This window comes from Varanus komodoensis, unplaced genomic scaffold (genome assembly GCF_004798865.1).
Source record: "Varanus komodoensis strain SLA01 unplaced genomic scaffold, ASM479886v1 scaffold9, whole genome shotgun sequence".
In the NCBI taxonomy this organism is placed as follows: domain Eukaryota; kingdom Metazoa; phylum Chordata; class Lepidosauria; order Squamata; family Varanidae; genus Varanus; species Varanus komodoensis.
Window position 1 is genome coordinate 4,745,286 of NW_025336598.1, and position 19,773 is coordinate 4,765,058.

The 19,773-nt window shown below is 38.8% G+C and overlaps 1 protein-coding gene across 13 annotated transcripts in view; it reads left to right on the top strand.

Moving 5' to 3' along the window:
• ADD1 (adducin 1) overlaps nucleotides 1-19,773 on the top strand; it is a 126,649-nt gene that overhangs the window by 17,853 nt on the left and 89,023 nt on the right. For 12 of the 13 annotated variants that reach the window (XM_044418455.1, XM_044418447.1, XM_044418456.1 and 9 more), the window contains exons 2-3: nucleotides 17,073-17,291; nucleotides 19,036-19,198. In XM_044418455.1, coding sequence (XP_044274390.1) covers nucleotides 17,091-17,291; nucleotides 19,036-19,198 — 364 coding nt within the window. In that variant the 5' untranslated portion in view covers nucleotides 17,073-17,090. Of the gene's footprint in view, nucleotides 1-15,752; nucleotides 15,856-17,072; nucleotides 17,292-19,035; nucleotides 19,199-19,773 lie in introns of all 13 variants that reach the window. The other variant, XM_044418448.1, reaches the window with a different exon arrangement.

The following is a 19,773-nucleotide window of genomic DNA, read 5'->3' on the forward strand; positions in this document are numbered from 1 at the left end:
ATACGCCAGTACATATCATCCAGTCTTTAGTTACAAGACCAACTCTTTCTCTAGTGGCTGCATCAAAGAATTTGATCTTCCAAGATGAAAGAAGAGTATTAGAATGACAAGGTCCTGAAAGAGAGATAATTATTCTTAATATCTTCTTGGAAGTTATTTCCTTAGGGGACCAAATCCTGACTTCCTCAGACTCTTTGGAAGTTTTAATGAATTAGTCCATGAGATTAAGCCTTTTGTAAATGTTTAAAAAGAAGTTGGGTGTATCACCAAGAAGCATACCTTAGCGAAAAGCAATAAGGGAACAAAGACAGGATACTGTATAGAATGTCAGCTCTTACATATATATGTTGAGGGGTGTATAAACACTTACTACAGTTTTTACTTTTCATTTTCCATCACTTTTTAACCATTCTGCACAGGTGACCATTGAAAACTCCTTTAACAACATGAGTCTCTTGGTACTGAAATTACAGCAGTGTATTTTTCAGGTACTTGAAATTTGGGTTTAATACCCAGCTTTCATAGATAACATTTGGAGTCAATCAAACTGTCTCCAAATAGTTCTGGTTCCTGACTCCAAGCAGAGCATCAAAGCAACATCAGAGCAAGCTACTCCAGCTGGTCTAGGGCCTCTGGAATATAAGCAGCCAAGCTCCCAGGGAGAGAACAAATAGGGAGATCAAACAAGAGTTTGGTGGCAAAGGTCCTTTATTTCACTTTAATTTCCCCCTTGCTCATGGTGGCAAAGACAATGTGCCAAGAAACTCCACAGTGGTGGCCTGCAACAACTGCAACTGCTGCACACTAGTATACCTATTACAGGAAAAGGTAAGAGCACTAGAGCAGTGAGTGTTCACCCTCCGGACAATTAAAGAAAACGAAGAGTTTCTAGATAAAGTGGAGGAGCTGCAACAGGTAAGTATAGTCCAGAAGGAAGAAGACCAACAGCAAACAGAGGCAGCAGAAGAGAACCCCGAGGGAAGGGCAAATGAGGAAACTTACTGGAACAGGGTGACAGACACAGAAGACCTAGAAAATAATCTGCACCTGTGGAAACAGTGGAACTCTCAAACTGCTTCAGGTTCCTTGAGGAAGGCGTGTGAGAAACCCACTGTGAAAGAACTATATGGCACACTGGGTAACTCTGAAAAAGAGACAAAAGGCCAATCAAGAAAGGACAAGGATACCAAAGTTTGCAACATGAAAAGGAGAAGAGTGATAGTTGTGGGAGATTTCCTCTTGGGTATGATGGAAAAATATGTGTATCGTGATGACCCAGAGAATTGCTAAGTATGCTATCTGCCTGGCTCCAAGGTTAAAGATATAACCAGCAAGTTCACACAACCCATACGACCCACTGACAAATACCCCTTCCTTCTCTTCCACATGGGAACTAACTAATGACACAGCCATGAGAAGTTTTGCTGAGATAACATCAGACTTCAAAGCTCTAGGCAGGAAAATAAAAAACAGTGGGGCCCAGAGAGTCTTCTCAATCCTACCAGTATGTGGAAGAGAAACTGTTAAGGAAAGAAAAATCCTTCAAGTGAATGACTGGTATGCTGGTGGTGCCATAAAGAGAGATTTGAATTCTGGGACCACAAGCTAAGCTTCCTGGAAGATGGACTATTAGCGAATGATGGGCTGCACCTCACAAAGAATGAAAAGCCACTATATGAGTTCATCAGGAGGGCTTTAAACTAAAACCTATACGGGAGGGAGATGTGCAGCATGGCATACCATCACCTGGCAAAGACTTAAATATTTCAACAAAGAAAAAACCTCAGGCAGGGCCCAACACCAGTCTCCCAGAAAACATAGGAAGAAAACCAGGGCACAGCGAGAATGAACTTCGATGTCTCTACACCAATGCCCCGAGTATGGGAAACAGACAACATGAATTGAAGCTCATAGTACATGAGGGCAATTGTGATCTTTTAGGAATAATGGAAAGTTGGTGGGTTGACTTACATGATTGGAACTCTATATGGAATAACAGGTTGATGGATACAACCTGTTCAAGAAAAATAGAAAGGACAAAAGGGAGGTGGAGTTGCACTATATGTAAGAGACACACATGTCTGCACAGAAATACAATAAGAACTTGGTAGCCTATTGAAAGCATCTGGCTAAATTTAAAGGGAGCAAAAAATAATAACATAGTTATTGGCATATATTACCATCCACCCAATCAGAAAGAGGACAGGGATGCAACCTTCAAAAAGCAACTTGCCAGCATTTCCAAGAAGAATGATGTAGTCATCATGGGGGACTTCAATTTCCCTGATATATGCTGGGAGACAAGTTCTGCCAAGCATAGCCCCTCCAAGAGATTCCTAGCATGTGTTGCTGACAACTCTCTCCAGCAGAAAGTAGAGAAAAGTACGAGAGGATCAGCTATCCTCAATTTTATACTAACAGTGATGGCCTGGTGGACAAATAGATAAAACTTTATTATGGTGAAAGACCAGTTCCGCTGAATAAATAAATAGATTTTAAAAAGAAGAAAATACATTGATAGTTACCTGTCATAAAACCCCAGTCAGATTAATAGATACTTCGACACAATATATTTCCACCATAGTTCGTATCAGTCATCTTAAGTAGATGACATTCCCAGACTTTGTCTTTTGTCCAACTAGATAGGACCACACTCCCTCAGGATCTGTCTTCAGACACTCATCGTGGCTGCAAAGAATTTAGCTACACTGTATGTTATTGTTGGATTAGTTTCAGCCAGCAGTATACAGATATATTGTTCCTTATGGCCAGGGAAATGATTCATCAGTGGGGAAATGAGTGCAGTGCAAATATCCCTATATAATGTACACCTCAACAGGACATGCTCTGTAGTTTCTATCTGTTCCACACCATGGGGGCAAAGGCGCTCTGACCAGGGGATCTTTTTATACCATGCCAAGGGGAGTCTGTTAAGGCGGGCCAAGGTAAAAGCCCTTCTGTGTTTATGCAGTTCCAAATGTTTGAGATTGAGTGCAGCTATTATCACATGTCTGTAGTCCTTCCTAAGGTAGAATTATGGGGCATTATTGAGATCGCTTTGTCTTTCAATGTCTGCTGTGCACTGCTTGATGGTTTCTGTTGCCTGTTCAAAGCCCATTTTTAGTACAGTCCACAGGGGAAGGACCAAGAGAGCTATTTTCTACTCAAATGATTTAATCCAGTTGGATTTGAAATCGACTTTCAGAATTAGTGGAGCAAGGCCAACTGGAAAGTACACCAAACTGAGCCAGTATGCAAGGATAGCTCCCTAGATCCTAGCTAAAATTTTGATCTGACTGGTCTCTAATCTTTGCATTGGAGACATCCCTAGGAACACCCAGTATTGCCCTCAGAAATTTTGATTGGACACATTGTAGTGCTTGGGTATTTGGGAAAGGTCCCAGTTGAGATCCATACAGTAGTTGAGCTAGTACTTTTGCTTGGTATAATCACTAGGGGGATATAGTGGCCACCTTTAGATCTCATGAATTGTATTATGGCTGATGAGCTTCAATGGGTTTAATGTCACATATTCACCTTGGGCCTTCCTGGAGCCATTTGCTTGTAGGACTACACCTAAATATTTGAATTGGGAAACCTGCTTGATCTTGTGCTAATTTATCTTCCATGATTGAGTTTTTGGTCTTTTTGCAAAGGTCATGATTTTTGTTTTTTGATAGTTAATTCTGAGATCTTCTTCCTTGCAATATTCAGTCAACTTACGCAGTGCTCTTGTGAGCCCGATTGGAGTCCTTGAAATAATAGCTGCATCATCTGCATATAGTAGTACAGTTATATGCCCCCCTGCAATTTTGGGGGGGTGAAGATCGATGTGGTTTAGCTGGTCAACCAGTGAGATAATGTAAAAGTTGAACAAGAGTAGACCAAGAATGCAGCATTGTTTGATCCCTTTTTGTGTTGGAACAGCATTTGCAAGGTGACCATGCACGCTGCATCTGACCTTTAGGGAGGTGCCTCTATATAGAGTCTGAATAAGTAGGAGCAGGTGCCTATCAATGTTGGAGGCCTCTAATTTTGACCATAGTTTGACCCTTGAGATGGAATCGAAAGCTGCCTTGAGGTCGATAAAGGCTGCATAGAGCAAGGTGACTTTGCTTGAGATGTATTTCTCAATGAGGTGCTGTAGCACCAAGCATTGATCTATAGTAGAGTGACACTCCCTGAAGCTGGCCTGCTCCTCTGCCAATATCATGTTCTGTTCCAGCCAATCTGAGCTTCGCATATAGGTGCCTAGCATATAGTTTACCAATAATGCTTAATAGACTGATAGGTCTATAATTTGCAGGGTCATCTCTCTTTCCCTTCTTGAATATGGGAACAGTGATGGCAGAGCCCCAATCTGCTGGAATCTGCCCGGTCATGTCAATATAAGAGAGCAGTGACGCTAGAACTGGAGCCCACCATTCTAAGTTGTTTTTGACCACCTCTGGAGGAATCAGGTCTTCTCCTGGGGCTTTGCCCATTTTCATCTGGGCAGTTCATAAATTTTTGAGATCAGGACCGGGGGCCAAGGCAGAACACTTTCAAACACAGTATTCCAGGTCACATGGGCAGCATCAAGATCTTTGTATAGTTCATGGAAATACATTGCCCAAACCTTTGGGTGCATATAGCAGTCTGGCATTGTTGGTCCACAAGTTGGTGAGATCTTTCTCAACCACCAGAACATGGAGGTATCCAAATTTAGATCCAGAGAGCTCAGAAGGGCTAGGCTTAACTGAAGGGAAGAGTCAGGATCTGAACTATCACTGTTTCTCTCCAAGACCAGGTCTTCTTTGTGTAGTCTAATTCGCATTGGCATTAATAGCTCATCTAGTTTGTTCCTTAGTTTTACAAGTCCATCCTGCTTGGTTGGCTGGGCACCAGCTAGCTTACTTTGACTGTTCATTGGTGGTTTATTTTTCATGTCAAGGCTAGCCTCCTCCACAGCTGTTCAAGTTATCACTGATGAAGTGGTACCATGATTAACCCCTCCAGCTCTGGAAGGGACTCTAACTCATATCTCTTTGAAGACTCTCTGCGGGATTATATTATTATTATTATTATTATTATTATTAGAACATTTCTATGCCGCCCCTTGCCGAAGCCTCGGGGTGGCTTACAAACACAATAAAATACAATAAAATACAAAAATAACAATATAAAATTAAAATTAACAAGATTAAATAAAAATATAAAATATTATATCATACCCTCTCAGATACTGTGCCAAGTGAAAAAGTTGTAAGGGCACAGTAGGTGATTTAAAGTCTAGAAATAATCTTTTGCAGTCCATTTGTGATGGTGGAAAGTGGAAGTGTTTTAAATCCAGTGAGGATATAACTCGATTCAGTAACTCTGTCAGAGAGCTAAGGATTCTTTCCTTATTTGTTCAAAGTTGAGCATCTTTCTTTGGGAAGGATTTTAGGACCTGATTTGTTTGGAATACTCTCTGTACTCTCCCATCAGTCTTATATTGTGCAAATTGTGTTTACTCAAAGTTAAAGTGGGGGGACATGGAACGATGGCATCTTCCTCTTCTTACCTCTTTGCTCTGACTTGGGTACTGGGTGGGCATATGTTTGGGTTAAGGCTCCTGATTGCCTTTCAATTTTATTTAAATGCTCTAGAATAAAAATTAGGGTTTCTGCAGATATAAAGCAGATTTCGCCAAACTGTTGAGAGAGGCAATTTGGCTATGAGGGGAAGAATATATTCCCTCTTTGAACTGTTTACTTTTCATCCTAAAGGTTTCTGCTTTCCTACATTCTCCTTCACCAGGTTTTTAATTAACGGACTGCTTTCTATGTCTTGACAGGCTGAACTAGTTATGGGGGTTGTGGCAAATGCTGCAAGTCTGCTCTTACTGCTGCTCCCAATACTCACAGCGTGCGTTGCCCCATTGGAGGGGAGAAAGCTTTCAGTTCTAAGCTGTTTTTTCTTCCTCTCCTTTTTCAGCTTTTCTTCTCCAGGGCTTGTAGTGGACTGTCTCTTTCTTATTCTCCCTCCTTTGGCTGTAGATACATCCTTGCTTTTCATAATTGCAGCTTCAATTCTTCAAACTAAGTGGGAGCTGTATCTGAGCATGTTACTTTGTCACCATCTTCCCTCACCTCCTCAATTTAATACTAACAGGGATGGCCTGGTGGACAAAATAACAACCATGGGAACTCTGGGGGAAAGTGACCATGCAATACTTGAATTCTCAATTATAAAGGAGACAAAGGGTAACTGGAGCCAAACAAATGTCCTGGACTTTAAGAAAGCCAGCTTTTACATACTCAGAAAAATGATAAGCGAAGTGCCATGGCAACAAACCCTTAAGGGAAAAGGAGTCCAAGAGGGGTGGGACTTCTTGAAAAAGAAGATTCTCCAAGCACAACTACGAACAATTCTATCAAGAAAAAAGTCTAGAAGACAGCAGAGGGAACCCACATGGCTCCACCAAAAGTTAAGTTAATCACTGAAAGAAAAAAACAACATGTACAGGAAGTGGCAGCAGAGCCAGGCCATGAAAGAAGAATATAAATCAATAGTAAGGAATTGCAGGAAGGCTAAAACAGGAACTAAGACTAGCAAGGGATGCTAAACACAACAAGAAAGCCTTCCTCAGATGCATCCAGAACAAAAGACATAAGAAAGAGAAGAGTGTCCAGCTACTTAAAGTGGATGGCAGAGTGATAGAAGTTGACAAGGAAAAGACTGAGGTGTTCAATTTCTACTTCACCCGAGTCTTCTCCCTCAAAGAAAGCTACAATGAAAAGGAAGTACAAGCTGGAAGAGAGAGATGGCAGTCCAAGATGGACAAATGATCAAGAAATACTTAGATGGAATAAATACTTTCAGATCTCCAGGACCTGATGAACTCCATCCCAGAGTCATAAAAGGGCTAATGGAGGAACTTTCAGAACCACTGGCTATTATCTGTGATAAATCTTGGAAAACAGGAGAAGTGCCAGGCAACTAGAGAAGGGTTAACATTGTCCCTATCTTCAAAAAAGGGAAAAAAAAGATGAACCTGGGAACTATAGACCAGTTAGTCTGACATCAATCCCTGGAAAAATTCTGGAGCAAATTATTTAAGAAATCCATCTGCAAGCATCTTGAAGAAAATGCAGTGATGAATAGAAGCCAGTGTGGATTTATCAAAAATAAATCCTGTCAGACTAATTTAATCTCATTCATTGACTGGGCAACCTCCCAAATGGACAAAGGGAACACAGTGGACATAATCTACCTAGACTCTAGCAAAGCTTTCAACATAGTGCCACACAACATTCTGATAAGCAAATTAGCAAAAAGTGGACTAGATGGAAAAACAGTTAGGTGGATCCAAAATTGGCTGCTAAATTATACACAAAGAGTGCTCAACAATGGCACCTTCTCAAATTGGATGGAGGTAACTAGTGGGGTGCCACAGGGTCCAGTCCTGGGCCCAGTTCTCTTCAACATTTTTTGTAATGATTTGGATGTGAAAGTACAAGGAAAGGGAATCAGATTTTGCAGATGATACAAAACTGGGTGGAATAGTAAACACCCTAGAAGACAGAATGAAGATCCAGGGTGATCTTGATGAACATGAACACTGGGCTGAAAGCATCAGAATGAGATTCAACAAGGACAAGTGCCAAGTTCCCCACCTAGGAACAAGGAACCATTCATATTCCACTCTGGGGAATATGCGGCTGAACAGAACTGAAAAAGATCTTGGAGTAATTGTGAACAGTAGGCTAAACATTAGCCAACAATGTGATTCAGCTGTCAAAAGGCCAAATGGTATTTTGGGATGCATTAACAGAACTTTACTTCCAAATCATGAGAAGTAGTAGTTCCCCTATACTCTTTACTAGTCAGACCTCACCTGGAATACAGTGTTCAGTTCTGGGCAGCAGATATCAGAAAGAAGCAGAAAAATTGGAAATCGTCCAGTGGAGGTCCTCAAAACTGATCCAAGGTTTGGATACAGTGCCCTATGAGGGGAGATTGAGAGAACTGGGCATGTTCAGCCTTGAGAAGAGAAGATGGCAGGGGGGGCACATGATAACCCTCTATAAGTACCTCAAACGCTGTCACAAAGAGGAAGGTAAAGGTCTCTTCTTGCTGATGCCTGAGTGTAGGACACTTCAAGTTGCAACAACCCAGATTCAGGCTGGGCATCAGGAAAAGCTTCCTCACTGTCAGAGTAATATGGCAGTGAAACCAGCTGCCTAGAAAGGTGGTGGACTCTCCCACACTAGAGACATTCCAGGCAAGCTGGACAGCCATCTGAGTGGGATGGTGTAACTTGGTGTCCTGCAACAGCAGGGGGTTGTACTTGATGGCCTTCATAGCCCCTTCCAACTCTACTATTCTATGATTCTATGAAACTGAATTCCTCTCATTTTATATATGTCTACTGTTGCACTTTTTTAAACAGCAAGAGGGGAGTTGAAAGTTGTGGTTCTTTTAAAGAAGATACTCCCACAACTCCTGTATGATGCAGAAATATGGGGGTATATTAATATGCAGAATTCATTTATGTGATTCCTGCTAGCTGTCCCTCAGGGCACACCTGCTCCATTTTTATGGGCACAAACAAGAATTCTCTTCAGAAAAGCATGAAAGGACGTCTTCTTGTATCACTCCCCACAAGCTCTGTTCCCACAGGCTTAGTAAGCAATTGAGTAGAAAACTGGTCACCTTGGTCACCTGTGACAGGCTGGAAGGTGAAGAGGATGAAATAAAAATATATCTTGAGTTTCTTTTTCAAATAATGCCCTCTGCATATTTGGAAGGAATGTATAAAGCAATTCCTAACACACAGTGGCTGAGTATGTGGTAATGGATGAGTAAAAGATGTAGAAGATTATCTGTTACGTTGTCCCATGTAGAAGGAACCCAAGGGTCACTTTCTGGGGAATCTTAAAAAGCAAAAACCAAAACCTAAATAGCTTCTAGCACTCATTACCTGCTACTTTTTGGCTGTCTGTAGTAATTTAATCACAAATAAGGTTGCTACCTTTGCAATAGCCAAAACAGAAAATGTCACAATTTTTAAAAGGTGTCTGCAGAGGATTTTAGAAATGTTCTGTTCAGATTTTTTGTAAATTTGTGTTTGAGTTAGTTTTCATTGGTATTTGTATGTTGCATTTCTATATTTTACAGTAGTAGTCCTAATCCTCTACAGTAGTAAGGCCTAATCTAAAATTCTGTGTCCAATTCTGGGCCCCAAGTTATAAGAAAGAAGCAGAAAAATTAGAAAGGGTTCAGGTGATTAGATACAAAACGAACCTTCCTAGGAAATGGACCCTGGGACAAATAGACAAAAGGGCATACCAGTAGGAGGAGGCCCATTGCAGAACAATTCTTCAAAAGGCTAAGGCTGATTATGGACTGACACTTGCAAAGAATATCAAGAGCAACAAAAAGGGCTATCAACATGTAAATAGCAAGAGGAAGGGGAGATGGGGTGGGACTGCTTAATAAGGAGGAAGGGGATCCAGTGACTGATGCGAGGGAACAGGCACAGATGCTAAATGTCTATTTTGCCTCTGTGTTCTCCCCAAAGCAGGATGGGGGAGATCCCCATGGGAGATTAGATGAGTCCAGGGACTAAGGGGCACAGATTAGAGTCACCCCCCTCCCCCCCAGAAGTCGAGATGTTCCTCAGGGCACTGGACATTACAAAGGCGCCAGGCCCTGATGGGTTACACCCAAGAGTACTTTGAGAGTTTAAATTTATTCAGTCTTTTTACCAATATTGCTGTAAAGATCTTAGCATCTTGACTAATAAGAGATAGCAGTCTATAAGTACCTGGGTTTGTAAGGTCTTTCTTGGGTTTTGCTATCAGTACTATCATGGATTGTCTCCAAGTTCATGGAATTGTTTCCCCTTCCATAATTTTATTAAACATCCTTTTCATTTTAGGGACTAATAAGTTTTTTTTTTATGATATTCAGCACCCAATCCATCAGATCCTGGTACTTTACCAATTTTTAATTTATTAATAACTTCCAATACCTCTTCTTCTATTTTAGTTTCCATGATTTCTTTATCCTCTTCTCGGATTTTACACTTTAAATTATTTTCTTTTTCTTTTTGACTTTTTTTCAAATCTATTTCATTTCCCTTATATAATTTGTAAAAAAAAAAAAACCTTTGAAAAATTAAAAGTTTTTCTTTCACCTTGTAACATCTTTCCCCTTTTTCATTCTTTATTACTCCAATTAATTTTTTTGCTTTTTTGACTTGTGTGACTCTGGCTAGCATCTTGGAATTTTTATTACTATTTTCATAAAATTCCCTTCTCAAGTAAATTAGATTTCTTTGAACTTGTTCTATTTCAATATTTTGTATTTCTTTTCTTTTTGCTGTTAATTCTAACATAATTTTGTTTTCTCTACTTTTAATATATTCTCTAATTCTTTAATTTCTTCTTCTAGTCCCATTATATGTTGCTCTTTTTGTTTTTTTAAATTATATGAATATTTTATTCCTAGCCTTCTTACCACTGCTTTCATTGTATCCCATGTTACACTTGCATTAGTACCTCCTTTTTCATTTATTTCCCATATTTCTTTTAGTCCTTTTTCCATTTTTTCTAAAACCTTCTCATTTTTAAAGATCCTTAAATCCAAAATCTGTAGTCACATATTATTTCCATTTCCGTTGTTATCATTGCATGATTTGATTTTTTTAAGATAATTTTTTAATTAAAATTTTAAAATAACACTAAAAACATCAAACATCACATACATCGGATTTACTGGATCAGCCTCCTACTACATATTTTTTAACATTCTAAAGTCAAATTCAAATCAATTTATAATAATTTAAAAACACCTCTAAGTTTACGCCAAGTCCCGTTTCTCCAGCCAATTACAGAAAGAATCCCAAGTTCGATAGAAGTCAGTATCCTCTTTCTCCTTCAATGATAAAGTCAATCTATCTGTTTCTGCGCAATCCAAGATCTTTCTTACAATCAATCCATCGGTGGGCAGCTCCTCACTTTTCCAATACTGAGCAAATGCAATCCTCGCCGCTGTAATTAGATGCAGCATCAGATACATTTCCTGTCTGTTAACGTCTTCCGGTATGATGCCTAACAAGAAAACTTCGGGTTTAAAAGCAAAGAGTTTTTGTAACATTTCCTCCATTCATCTATGTATTTTAATCCAATATTTTTTTGCCTTATCACAAGTCCACCACATATGATAAAAAGTACCCACATTATGTTTACATTTCCAACATCTATTTGACATATTTGGAAACATCTTAGCTAATCGACTTGGTGACAAATACCATCTATAGAACATTTTATATAAATTTTCTTTATACGAAGTTGCTAATGTTGCATGATTTGATATTTTAATTACTTTTATATCCGCATTAACTATCTTGGACAATATTTCTGATATTACAAATATATAATCTATTCTTGTGAAAATTTTATGTCTATTTGAATAAACTGTATGTCTTTTCTGGTTCCCATTTAACTCTCTCCAAACTTCTTTAAATCTATTTTCATTAATAAATCTACTTAAGTATGTATTCTTACATTTTATGTCCAACTTTGATGGGTTAGATTTATCTTTTTCTTTGTCCGTAACCATATTATGATCAACTGCCATTATCACATATCCTCTTTTTAATTCTTCTATTTCTTCATATACCTTGTCGTATAACTCCCTTTGATTTGTATTAGGTGCGTATATATTAGCTAACATCACCTCTTGTCCATAAATTAGACCTTGTATTATGAGGAATCTCCCCAAGTGGTCTCTTTTTATAACTTTTATTTTAAATTCACAACTTTTGGCAAAAATAATTGCAAAACCTCTTGCTTTAGAAGTACCATATAATTTTTCATATACGTCTGCCCAATATAATTTTAGTTCATTTACCCCATTTTTCTTTTGATGCATTTCTTGTAAAAATATATTATCTGCTTTTTCTTTATATAAAGGTTTTTCAATTCTGGCTTGTTTCTATTTTTCTCCCAAGCCATTTACATTTCACTACATAATCTTCAGTGTTTTTCCCATTCTTTCAATACATTAAATGTTCTTTTTGGTGTCTATATGTGAAAAAATAAACACACCTTAACGAAAACCCAAATGAACATGTCCCTACCCCCACCCTTTTCCTCCCCACATTTGTGTATGGGATCTCCCTTTACCATCATCAGGAGATGGTCTCTCTGCCGCCGCCTTGGGCTTCCGAGGGAGGGAGGGAGAGGAGCCTTCCCTGTAAAGACCCCAGAGACCCATTCCACCCTCCCCAATCTTTTATACCCTTTTATTCTATACTAAAATTTCTCTTATGTTTCAGTATTAATTTCAACACTAACAAATACAATATATTCAATATCTAATATGTATAGAACTAATTATTTTTTCATCCTTCTTCTAAATATCCTCCTTTTCTGGATCTCCTCTTCTTTCTTCCTCTATGGAAATGATGAGCCTCCTGCTGATGTGCCCAGCTTCTCCTCCTCCCTGTCCCTTCTCTGCTTCTCTGTCTTCCTTCTTGAAAATGTAGACATATCCTTTAACTTCTGTACTGCATATTCATCATCAAGAATAATTCCGATCATCTTCAGTAATTCCAATGCTTCCTCCTTTGTGTCACTTCTATCATATTTTCCATTATATGCAAGCCTCATAAAAATCAGGAACCCCCAACTATATTTAATGGACTTCTTTTCTGATATTTGGTAGACTTGAGACATAGCTCTTCTCCATTCTAAGGTCTTATTACATAAATCAGGAAAGACTTGAATCTGATGACCTTCCAGCATAATTGGTTTCATGTTCCTTAATTTCCGTATCAATTGCCCTTTTTTTGCATATGACCAAAATCTGACCACGATGTCTCTTGGTATTTTTCTTCCCAGTCTTCTTGGGCCAACTCTATATATTGCATCAATATCATATCTTGTAAAGGAAACATTTAGAAGAATAGATTTAGTCCAGTCCAATATTAGTTGAATCAATTTATCTTCATTCTCTTTCACATCCTCTGGATATCCTTTAACGTGTAAATTCGATCTTCGTTGTCTATCCCTGATCTCAATCACACTTTTTGAGGCTTGGTCTGTTGTTGTTGTTGCTAGTTGCGAAGTCGTGTCCGACCCATCACAATCCCATGGACAACATTCCTCCAGGCCTTCCTGTCCTCCACCATCCCCTGGAGTCCAGGAAGTGATAGGACAGGATGCCATGATCTTAGTTTTCTTAATGTTGAGTTTCAAGCCAACTTTTGCGCTCCCCTCCTTCACCTGCATCAAGAGGCTCTTTAGTTCCTCCTCACTTTCTGCCATTAGAGTGTTATCATCAGCATATCTGAGGTTGTTGATATGTCTCCCAGCAATCTTAATTCCAACTGATGATTCATCTAGCCCCGCCTTTCTCATTATGTGCTCTGCACATAAGTTAAATAGGCAGGGCAACAGTATACAGCCTTGCCGAACTCCTTTCTCAATTTTGAACCAATCAGTGGTTCTGTATCCAGTTCTCACTGTTGCTTCTTGACCCGCATAAAGGTTTCTCAAGAGGGGAACAGGATGGTCTGGTACGCCCATCTCTTAAGAACTTGCCACAATTTGTTGTGATCCACACAATCAAAGCCTTTATAGCAGAGTCAATGAAGCAGAAGTAGATGTCTTTCTGGAACTCCCTAGCTTTCTCCATGATCCAGCATATGTTGGCAATTTGATCTCTAGTTCCTCTCCCTCTTCGAAATCCTGCCTGTACTTCTGGTACTTCTCGGTCCACATACTGCTGGAGCCTAGCATGTGAAATGAGTGCAGTGGTGCGGTAGTTTGATCATTCTTTGGCATGGTGTATCATGGTCCTGTTTTTTCAACTCTTTCTTCTCTTAAACTGGCTTTCACTTGTGTAATTATTTGGAGATTTTCTTTGTTTTGTTTTGCTAAATCTTTTATTCTTCCATCCATGTTGTCTATTTTAACATCTGTTTTCTTCATCTCTTCTTTCACATCATTAACACCTGACATCAGCTTTGTCTTCTTTTCTCTTATTTCTTGTAAAAGTGTATTAGAACTATCCGATTGTGTTGATGAAGTTGTTGATTTTTCTGGTGGTTTTTCTGGTGATGTTTTCTTTTTTCCACCCATCTCTACTCTTTTTAATCGCAATCTGATGAATGAGGTTTATAAGAAGAATCTTGCTTTACTCTAGGTCTTTGCCAAATCGTCTTCGGCTCCTGCTTAACGTTGTCTGCACTTTTGCTTCGTACAGGCATACAGTCTACACTTATTTCCAACTTAGATGAGAGAACTCTTGAAATTAATACTCTTATTTGCAGAACACAATTACAATTGAACTTTCAAGCAATATATAAATCAGTAGCTGCAATTTGACATTCAGAGAGCAGAGGGAGCTCACATATTACTGTTTACAAATACAATTCTTACATACAGCCCTCTCCTTAGTTTCGTTTTCCTTTCTGTTTGTTTAGCGTTCAGTTTTTCTCCTAATAAAAATAAAATGGCACAAAAGAGTTAATCCTGGGATATTAATTAACTTTGATATAAATTCCTTACAGCACTGTCGAAATACTTTCTCTTTCTATACTTTCGGCACTTTCTCACCCTTCCAGCTGCATGGAAGGGGGGAGAGGAGTGTCACTTCTTGCCAAGAAAAACAAAAACACGTTCAAGGAAAACAACTTCTGCCTTTTATCTCCCCATCTCTTCAAGCTGCTCTTTGAGTTGTTACAACAAGCGGCTGAGGTATTTATAATAAACACTGTTTCTCAGTCCATAATCAGTTGAAATATTGCTTACTCTGGGCTAGGCCCAGCAGTTTCAACTCACAAAAACAACTCTTCCTCCATGTCTGTGTTTCAAATCTTCCCAGGAGATAAACAAAGGAATTGACTTACAATTCATGCAATTGTCCAGTGTTTCTTAATCTTGATTTGAGTATATTTTAATCATGTTTTTGTCAATGATCGGGAGGAGTAGATTTTTTAGCGTCCAAAATCCATCCTGGCTAGCTCCATCCCCTGCACGGCTTCTAGATTGAGAGAGGGATTACTAATCACTCTACACGACTCTGGTGTGCCCGCCACTGGAGTATTGTGTTCAGTTCTCATTTCAGGAAGGTTATAGCCAGGTTAGAGTCAGTGCAGTGTAGGGCCACAAAAATGGTGGCCGGATTGCAGGGAAAGCCATATGAGGCAAGACTGAGGGAACTGGGTGTTTTTTGCCTGGAGAAGAAGAGACTCCAAAGGGATCTGTTGATGACATATAGGTATGTGAGGGGGTATTACATGGAGGTGGATAGAGACCAGTTCTTCCCTGCAGAGGAGGGCAGGATGTGCTCTAATGGAGCCAAGCTCAAGGAACCAAGGTTCAATTTGGATTCCAGGAAATACTTCCTGACAGTTAGGACCCCAAGGATATGGAGTGGGCTTCCACGGGAGGTGATTCAGGCCCCATCAGCGAGAGTGTTCAAGGATAGGCTAGACATGCACATGGTAGGCATGTCGTGAGCAGAGCTGGCTTGAGCCGGGGGTCAAAATTGTTGGCCCGGGACTCCCCTTCTGACTCGCTCTGTTTCTATGTAAGTAATACTTATATTGATACATCAGTGAAGATAGGATTTGCCCTTTTTGTGGCTGTATTGCATTGTTGACTCATATTTAGCCTGTTGTCCACAATTACTCCAAGATCTATTTCTTGTTCAGTTCTGATGAGCCACCTTTTCCCCATCCTTTACTGATCCATTTGGTGTCTTTTTCCTAGGTGGAGGACTTGGCAGTTGTCCTTTTTGAATTTCATTCTGTGGCTTCCAGCTCAGCATTCAAAGATTATAAAGATCACCCTGGATCTTCATTCTGTCTTCAAGGTTGTTTGCTTTTTCACCCAGTTTTGTATCTTCTGCAGATTTGATTATTGTTCTCTGTACTTCCTCATCTAAATCATGAATAAAGATTTTGAAGAGCACTGGGCCTAGGACTGAACCCCGCAGTACCCCAGTGGTTAACTTCCTCCAGTTGGAGAAGGTGCCATTGATTAGCACGCTTTATGTCTGATTTAATAGCCAGTTCTGGATCCACCTAATAACTTTTCTATCTATTCCACTTTTTGCTACTTTGCTTCTCAGAATGTTGTGGGACACTATGTCAAAAGCTTTGCTAATGCTGAAATAGATTATGTCCACAGTATTCCCAATGTACATTTAGGAAGTATGTTAATTCCATCTAGATATTCTTTGACCGTTTGTTGAACTTGGGCTGCCATCCCTCACCTTCACCTTGTACTTTCATTGTACATCTTCTTGTGGGAGAAGACTGAGGCAAAGCAAGACTTCAGCATGTCCACTTTTTCCTTCTTGTCTGTCATCACTGTTGTCATCCACTTTAAGTAGTTAAACACCTTTCTCTTTCATATGGCTTTTGTTTTGGATGTACCTGAAGAAAGCTTTCTTGTTTTTAGCATCGCTTGCTATGCACAGTTCATTTCCTGCTTTAGTCTTCCTGATGCCATCCTTGCAATTCTTTGCTATTTGCTTATATTCTTCCTTTGTGGCCTCACCCTGCTTCCACCTCCTGTACATGTTTTTTTTTTTTTGTTTTGCTTAACTTTTTGTTGAGCCATGTGGGCTTCCTCTTTTGTCTTCTGTACCGTTTTCTTGTTGAGATCGTTCATAGTTACGTTGTGAGAATCACTTTTTTCAAGGTTTCGTATCCCTCTTGGACTTCGTTCCCCTTAAAACTCCATTCCCCTCCATATGTTCCTGTTTGTTAACCACTCCAGCCAGCTATGCATTTCAGGTTTGGATGACATGAGTTGTCACATCCAGCAAAGGTAATTATGCAAATCATCTGGCACATGACCATCATAGCTTGTTATCCACACTTTGATTGTAAGAACTCATTCATTTTCTGGTTTTGCTTCCTGATTTTGCAATTACCTCTTTGAAATTAGCCTTAGGTGAGAGAAGTCTGAGGTACTTTCCATTTTGTTTGCAAATTACATCTTAGCATTTCTCATAAGATTTTTTTGAGGGCATGTTGTGTGAAGCTATCTGAATGTGATATTTGTTTTTTCTCATTTCCACAGAACAACTGAAATAGTGCTATGAATGGTACTATGAATGAATCCAGAACAGAGGTGGTAACTTCACCACCTCCAACAGCCCCTCATAAAGAGAGATATTTTGATAGAGTTGATGAAAATAACCCAGAGTACTTGAGAGAGAGAAACATGGCACCTGACCTTCGCCAGGATTTCAATATGATGGAACAGAAGAAGAGAGTTTCCATGATTCTTCAAAGCCCAGTAAGAATATATGGTTTTTCATAATCTCACATTTTGTATGATATGCAGAATTGTGTAAGTTAAAAACTGAATAACAAACATACATACCACAAGAAACTGAACAGTGGCAATAATTTCTGTTGTCCCATTTGTTTTAAACAAATTTACCAAAAATAGCATTAGCATGTGCAATACAGTCCAAGGGATCTTAAGGCATATGAAAGCATTTCTGTGTCAAACTCTGGACTTCTCCATATCTTCTTCCAGTGATACATCATTGGGCTGCTTTGGAGACTGCTCCTGAAACTTTTCTTAGTCTTAGAAAAAGATTCAGGCTGTTTTTGAAAAGACATCTTGTTTAGATAGAAGCACCATAGGGTTAGGTTGAAATTTTTTTTTTTTTTTAGGTTGAATTTTTTTATTTAAATAAAAACATACTACAAAGGTACAAAAAGGCCCAAAAATTGCAACATTACAAAAATAGAAAGTACCCCATCCGTTATTTACATCCGTTCAAAATGCCAAATGTACACAGACCATAGGGTTAGGGTTAGTACTGCCTTTCAGATCCCAGCACTATTCTTATTCATACCCCCGCTCCATTGTTACCAAAGTAAATAGTAGAAAAGCTGAAAAAGGTTGACCATTTAGATGTTCAATGGGTCAAAGTTACTTCTGTCAACATTATACAAGTTTATCTGTATATAGGAATGTATATGTTACACAGTAGTTTGTGACAGACCAATCTGTTTATACAAATAAATAAATAAATAAAATCCTCAGGCACTTACAGTTCCTTTCCACACAAAGTTGCAGCCAAATAAAAAATAAGTTTACATATTAATTGCATTTTTGTGACTTTGTTAACAGATTGCATTTGTGAAGAAATAAGACATTGTGTGAAACAAAGCTATTTGGTATTCTGCCAATTTGCCTTTGATTTGTTCCTTAGTTGAACATACAACTTTGCTGTTCTTCAGTATAAATATTCTTAGATAACTTATGCAATAAAAGGATTATAATAAAATATTTTATTAATACAAATAGTGATTAAAAGCAGCAGCAGTAGTAGGAAGCTTTATTGGCATAACAATGCAAATCTACATAAATTCACATAGTCCCACGGAGATCCCTCAAACATGATTTTAGATGACCAGCTGATGGGTGACCTTGTTTGTTGTAATTGTTGATAAACTATAGGTTGTAAACTCATTCACCTGGTCTAACTCCCAGGTTTCCTGCAATAAAAGAATGTCATAGCCTTGAAGAAAATTTACAAGTTCATTATCTTTACATTTTCCCCTCAGCCAGCTATATTCCAGGATAAAATTTTCAATTACCTGTCAGGGTCATGAGTTCATATGGGATTTATGAGTCAATTCCTCTCCAGGATTTCATTGTCTGGCCAGGATGCACTCCATCCTTATAATTGAATATAGCCACATTTGTGACTAGATTCCCAATACTGTCTTTAGACTGGTTCTGTATGCCTCCATTTTAATCGTCATCAGATTGTATGTGATTAAAAGCCTTCTTTGCTCAGTGAGGAGCAGATAACACTTCCTGTTCAAGTCCCTGATTAAGACAGTGCACCTAAGTGACAGAAACAGGCCTAATTACTATTTTTTCTGTAGAGACATTTCTAAACAAATGTGAGAGGAAAGCATTAAGGCAGGTAAGAGATATGGAAAGGAAATATTAAGGCAATCAAATTCATTTGAAATTCTGCAGTATTCAAATATGTGACATTATATTCTGTTGTTAGGCATTTTGTGAAGAATTGGAGTCAATGATCCAGGAACAATTCAAGAAAGGAAAAAACCCAACTGGCTTACTGGCTTTACAACAGATTGCAGACTTCATGACAGCAAATATTCCAAATGTTTATCCTGCAGCACCTCAAGGTGGAATGGCTGCCTTAAACATGAGTGAGTTGAAATGAATTTTGAGGGCATAGGTAGGGGTTGTCGTTGACGTATTCAACCCTAAAGTGCTAGAAAGCAATCTGGGATGTAAACAACAAAGTTTATTAACCCGTGAAGTAGCACTTTAAGTAAGAAGTGTGTTTCTTTTAACTGTCCTAATCTTTTTTAACTGAGGGTTTTGACACATTTCTTAAGATTTAATGGTGGATAATTCCATTTTCATGAGTGATCTCTAGTCCAGTGCATTTAACATTCCTCATTTTATGCAGGAGGGTAAATAGTGAGGAATATCACTTAGGAAATTTTCTGTTTCTTCCAAGGTTTTGGTTTTGTAACAAGACAGAGTAAAGTTTCTGAAATGTGTTAAAATGTTTTCATATGTGTACAATAGCTGTAATGACAATACTTTTAGAAGCATCATGCCTAGAAGTATTTGTTACAGAACTCTTTAATGTAGCTTCCTAATCCATAAATGTTTGTTAAAAACCAAGAATATGAATATTCAGTCCTTTCGTTAAGCATTGGTATGATCTTATGGAGTTGAACATTTGCTGAAATCCTTCTGAAAATATAGCATC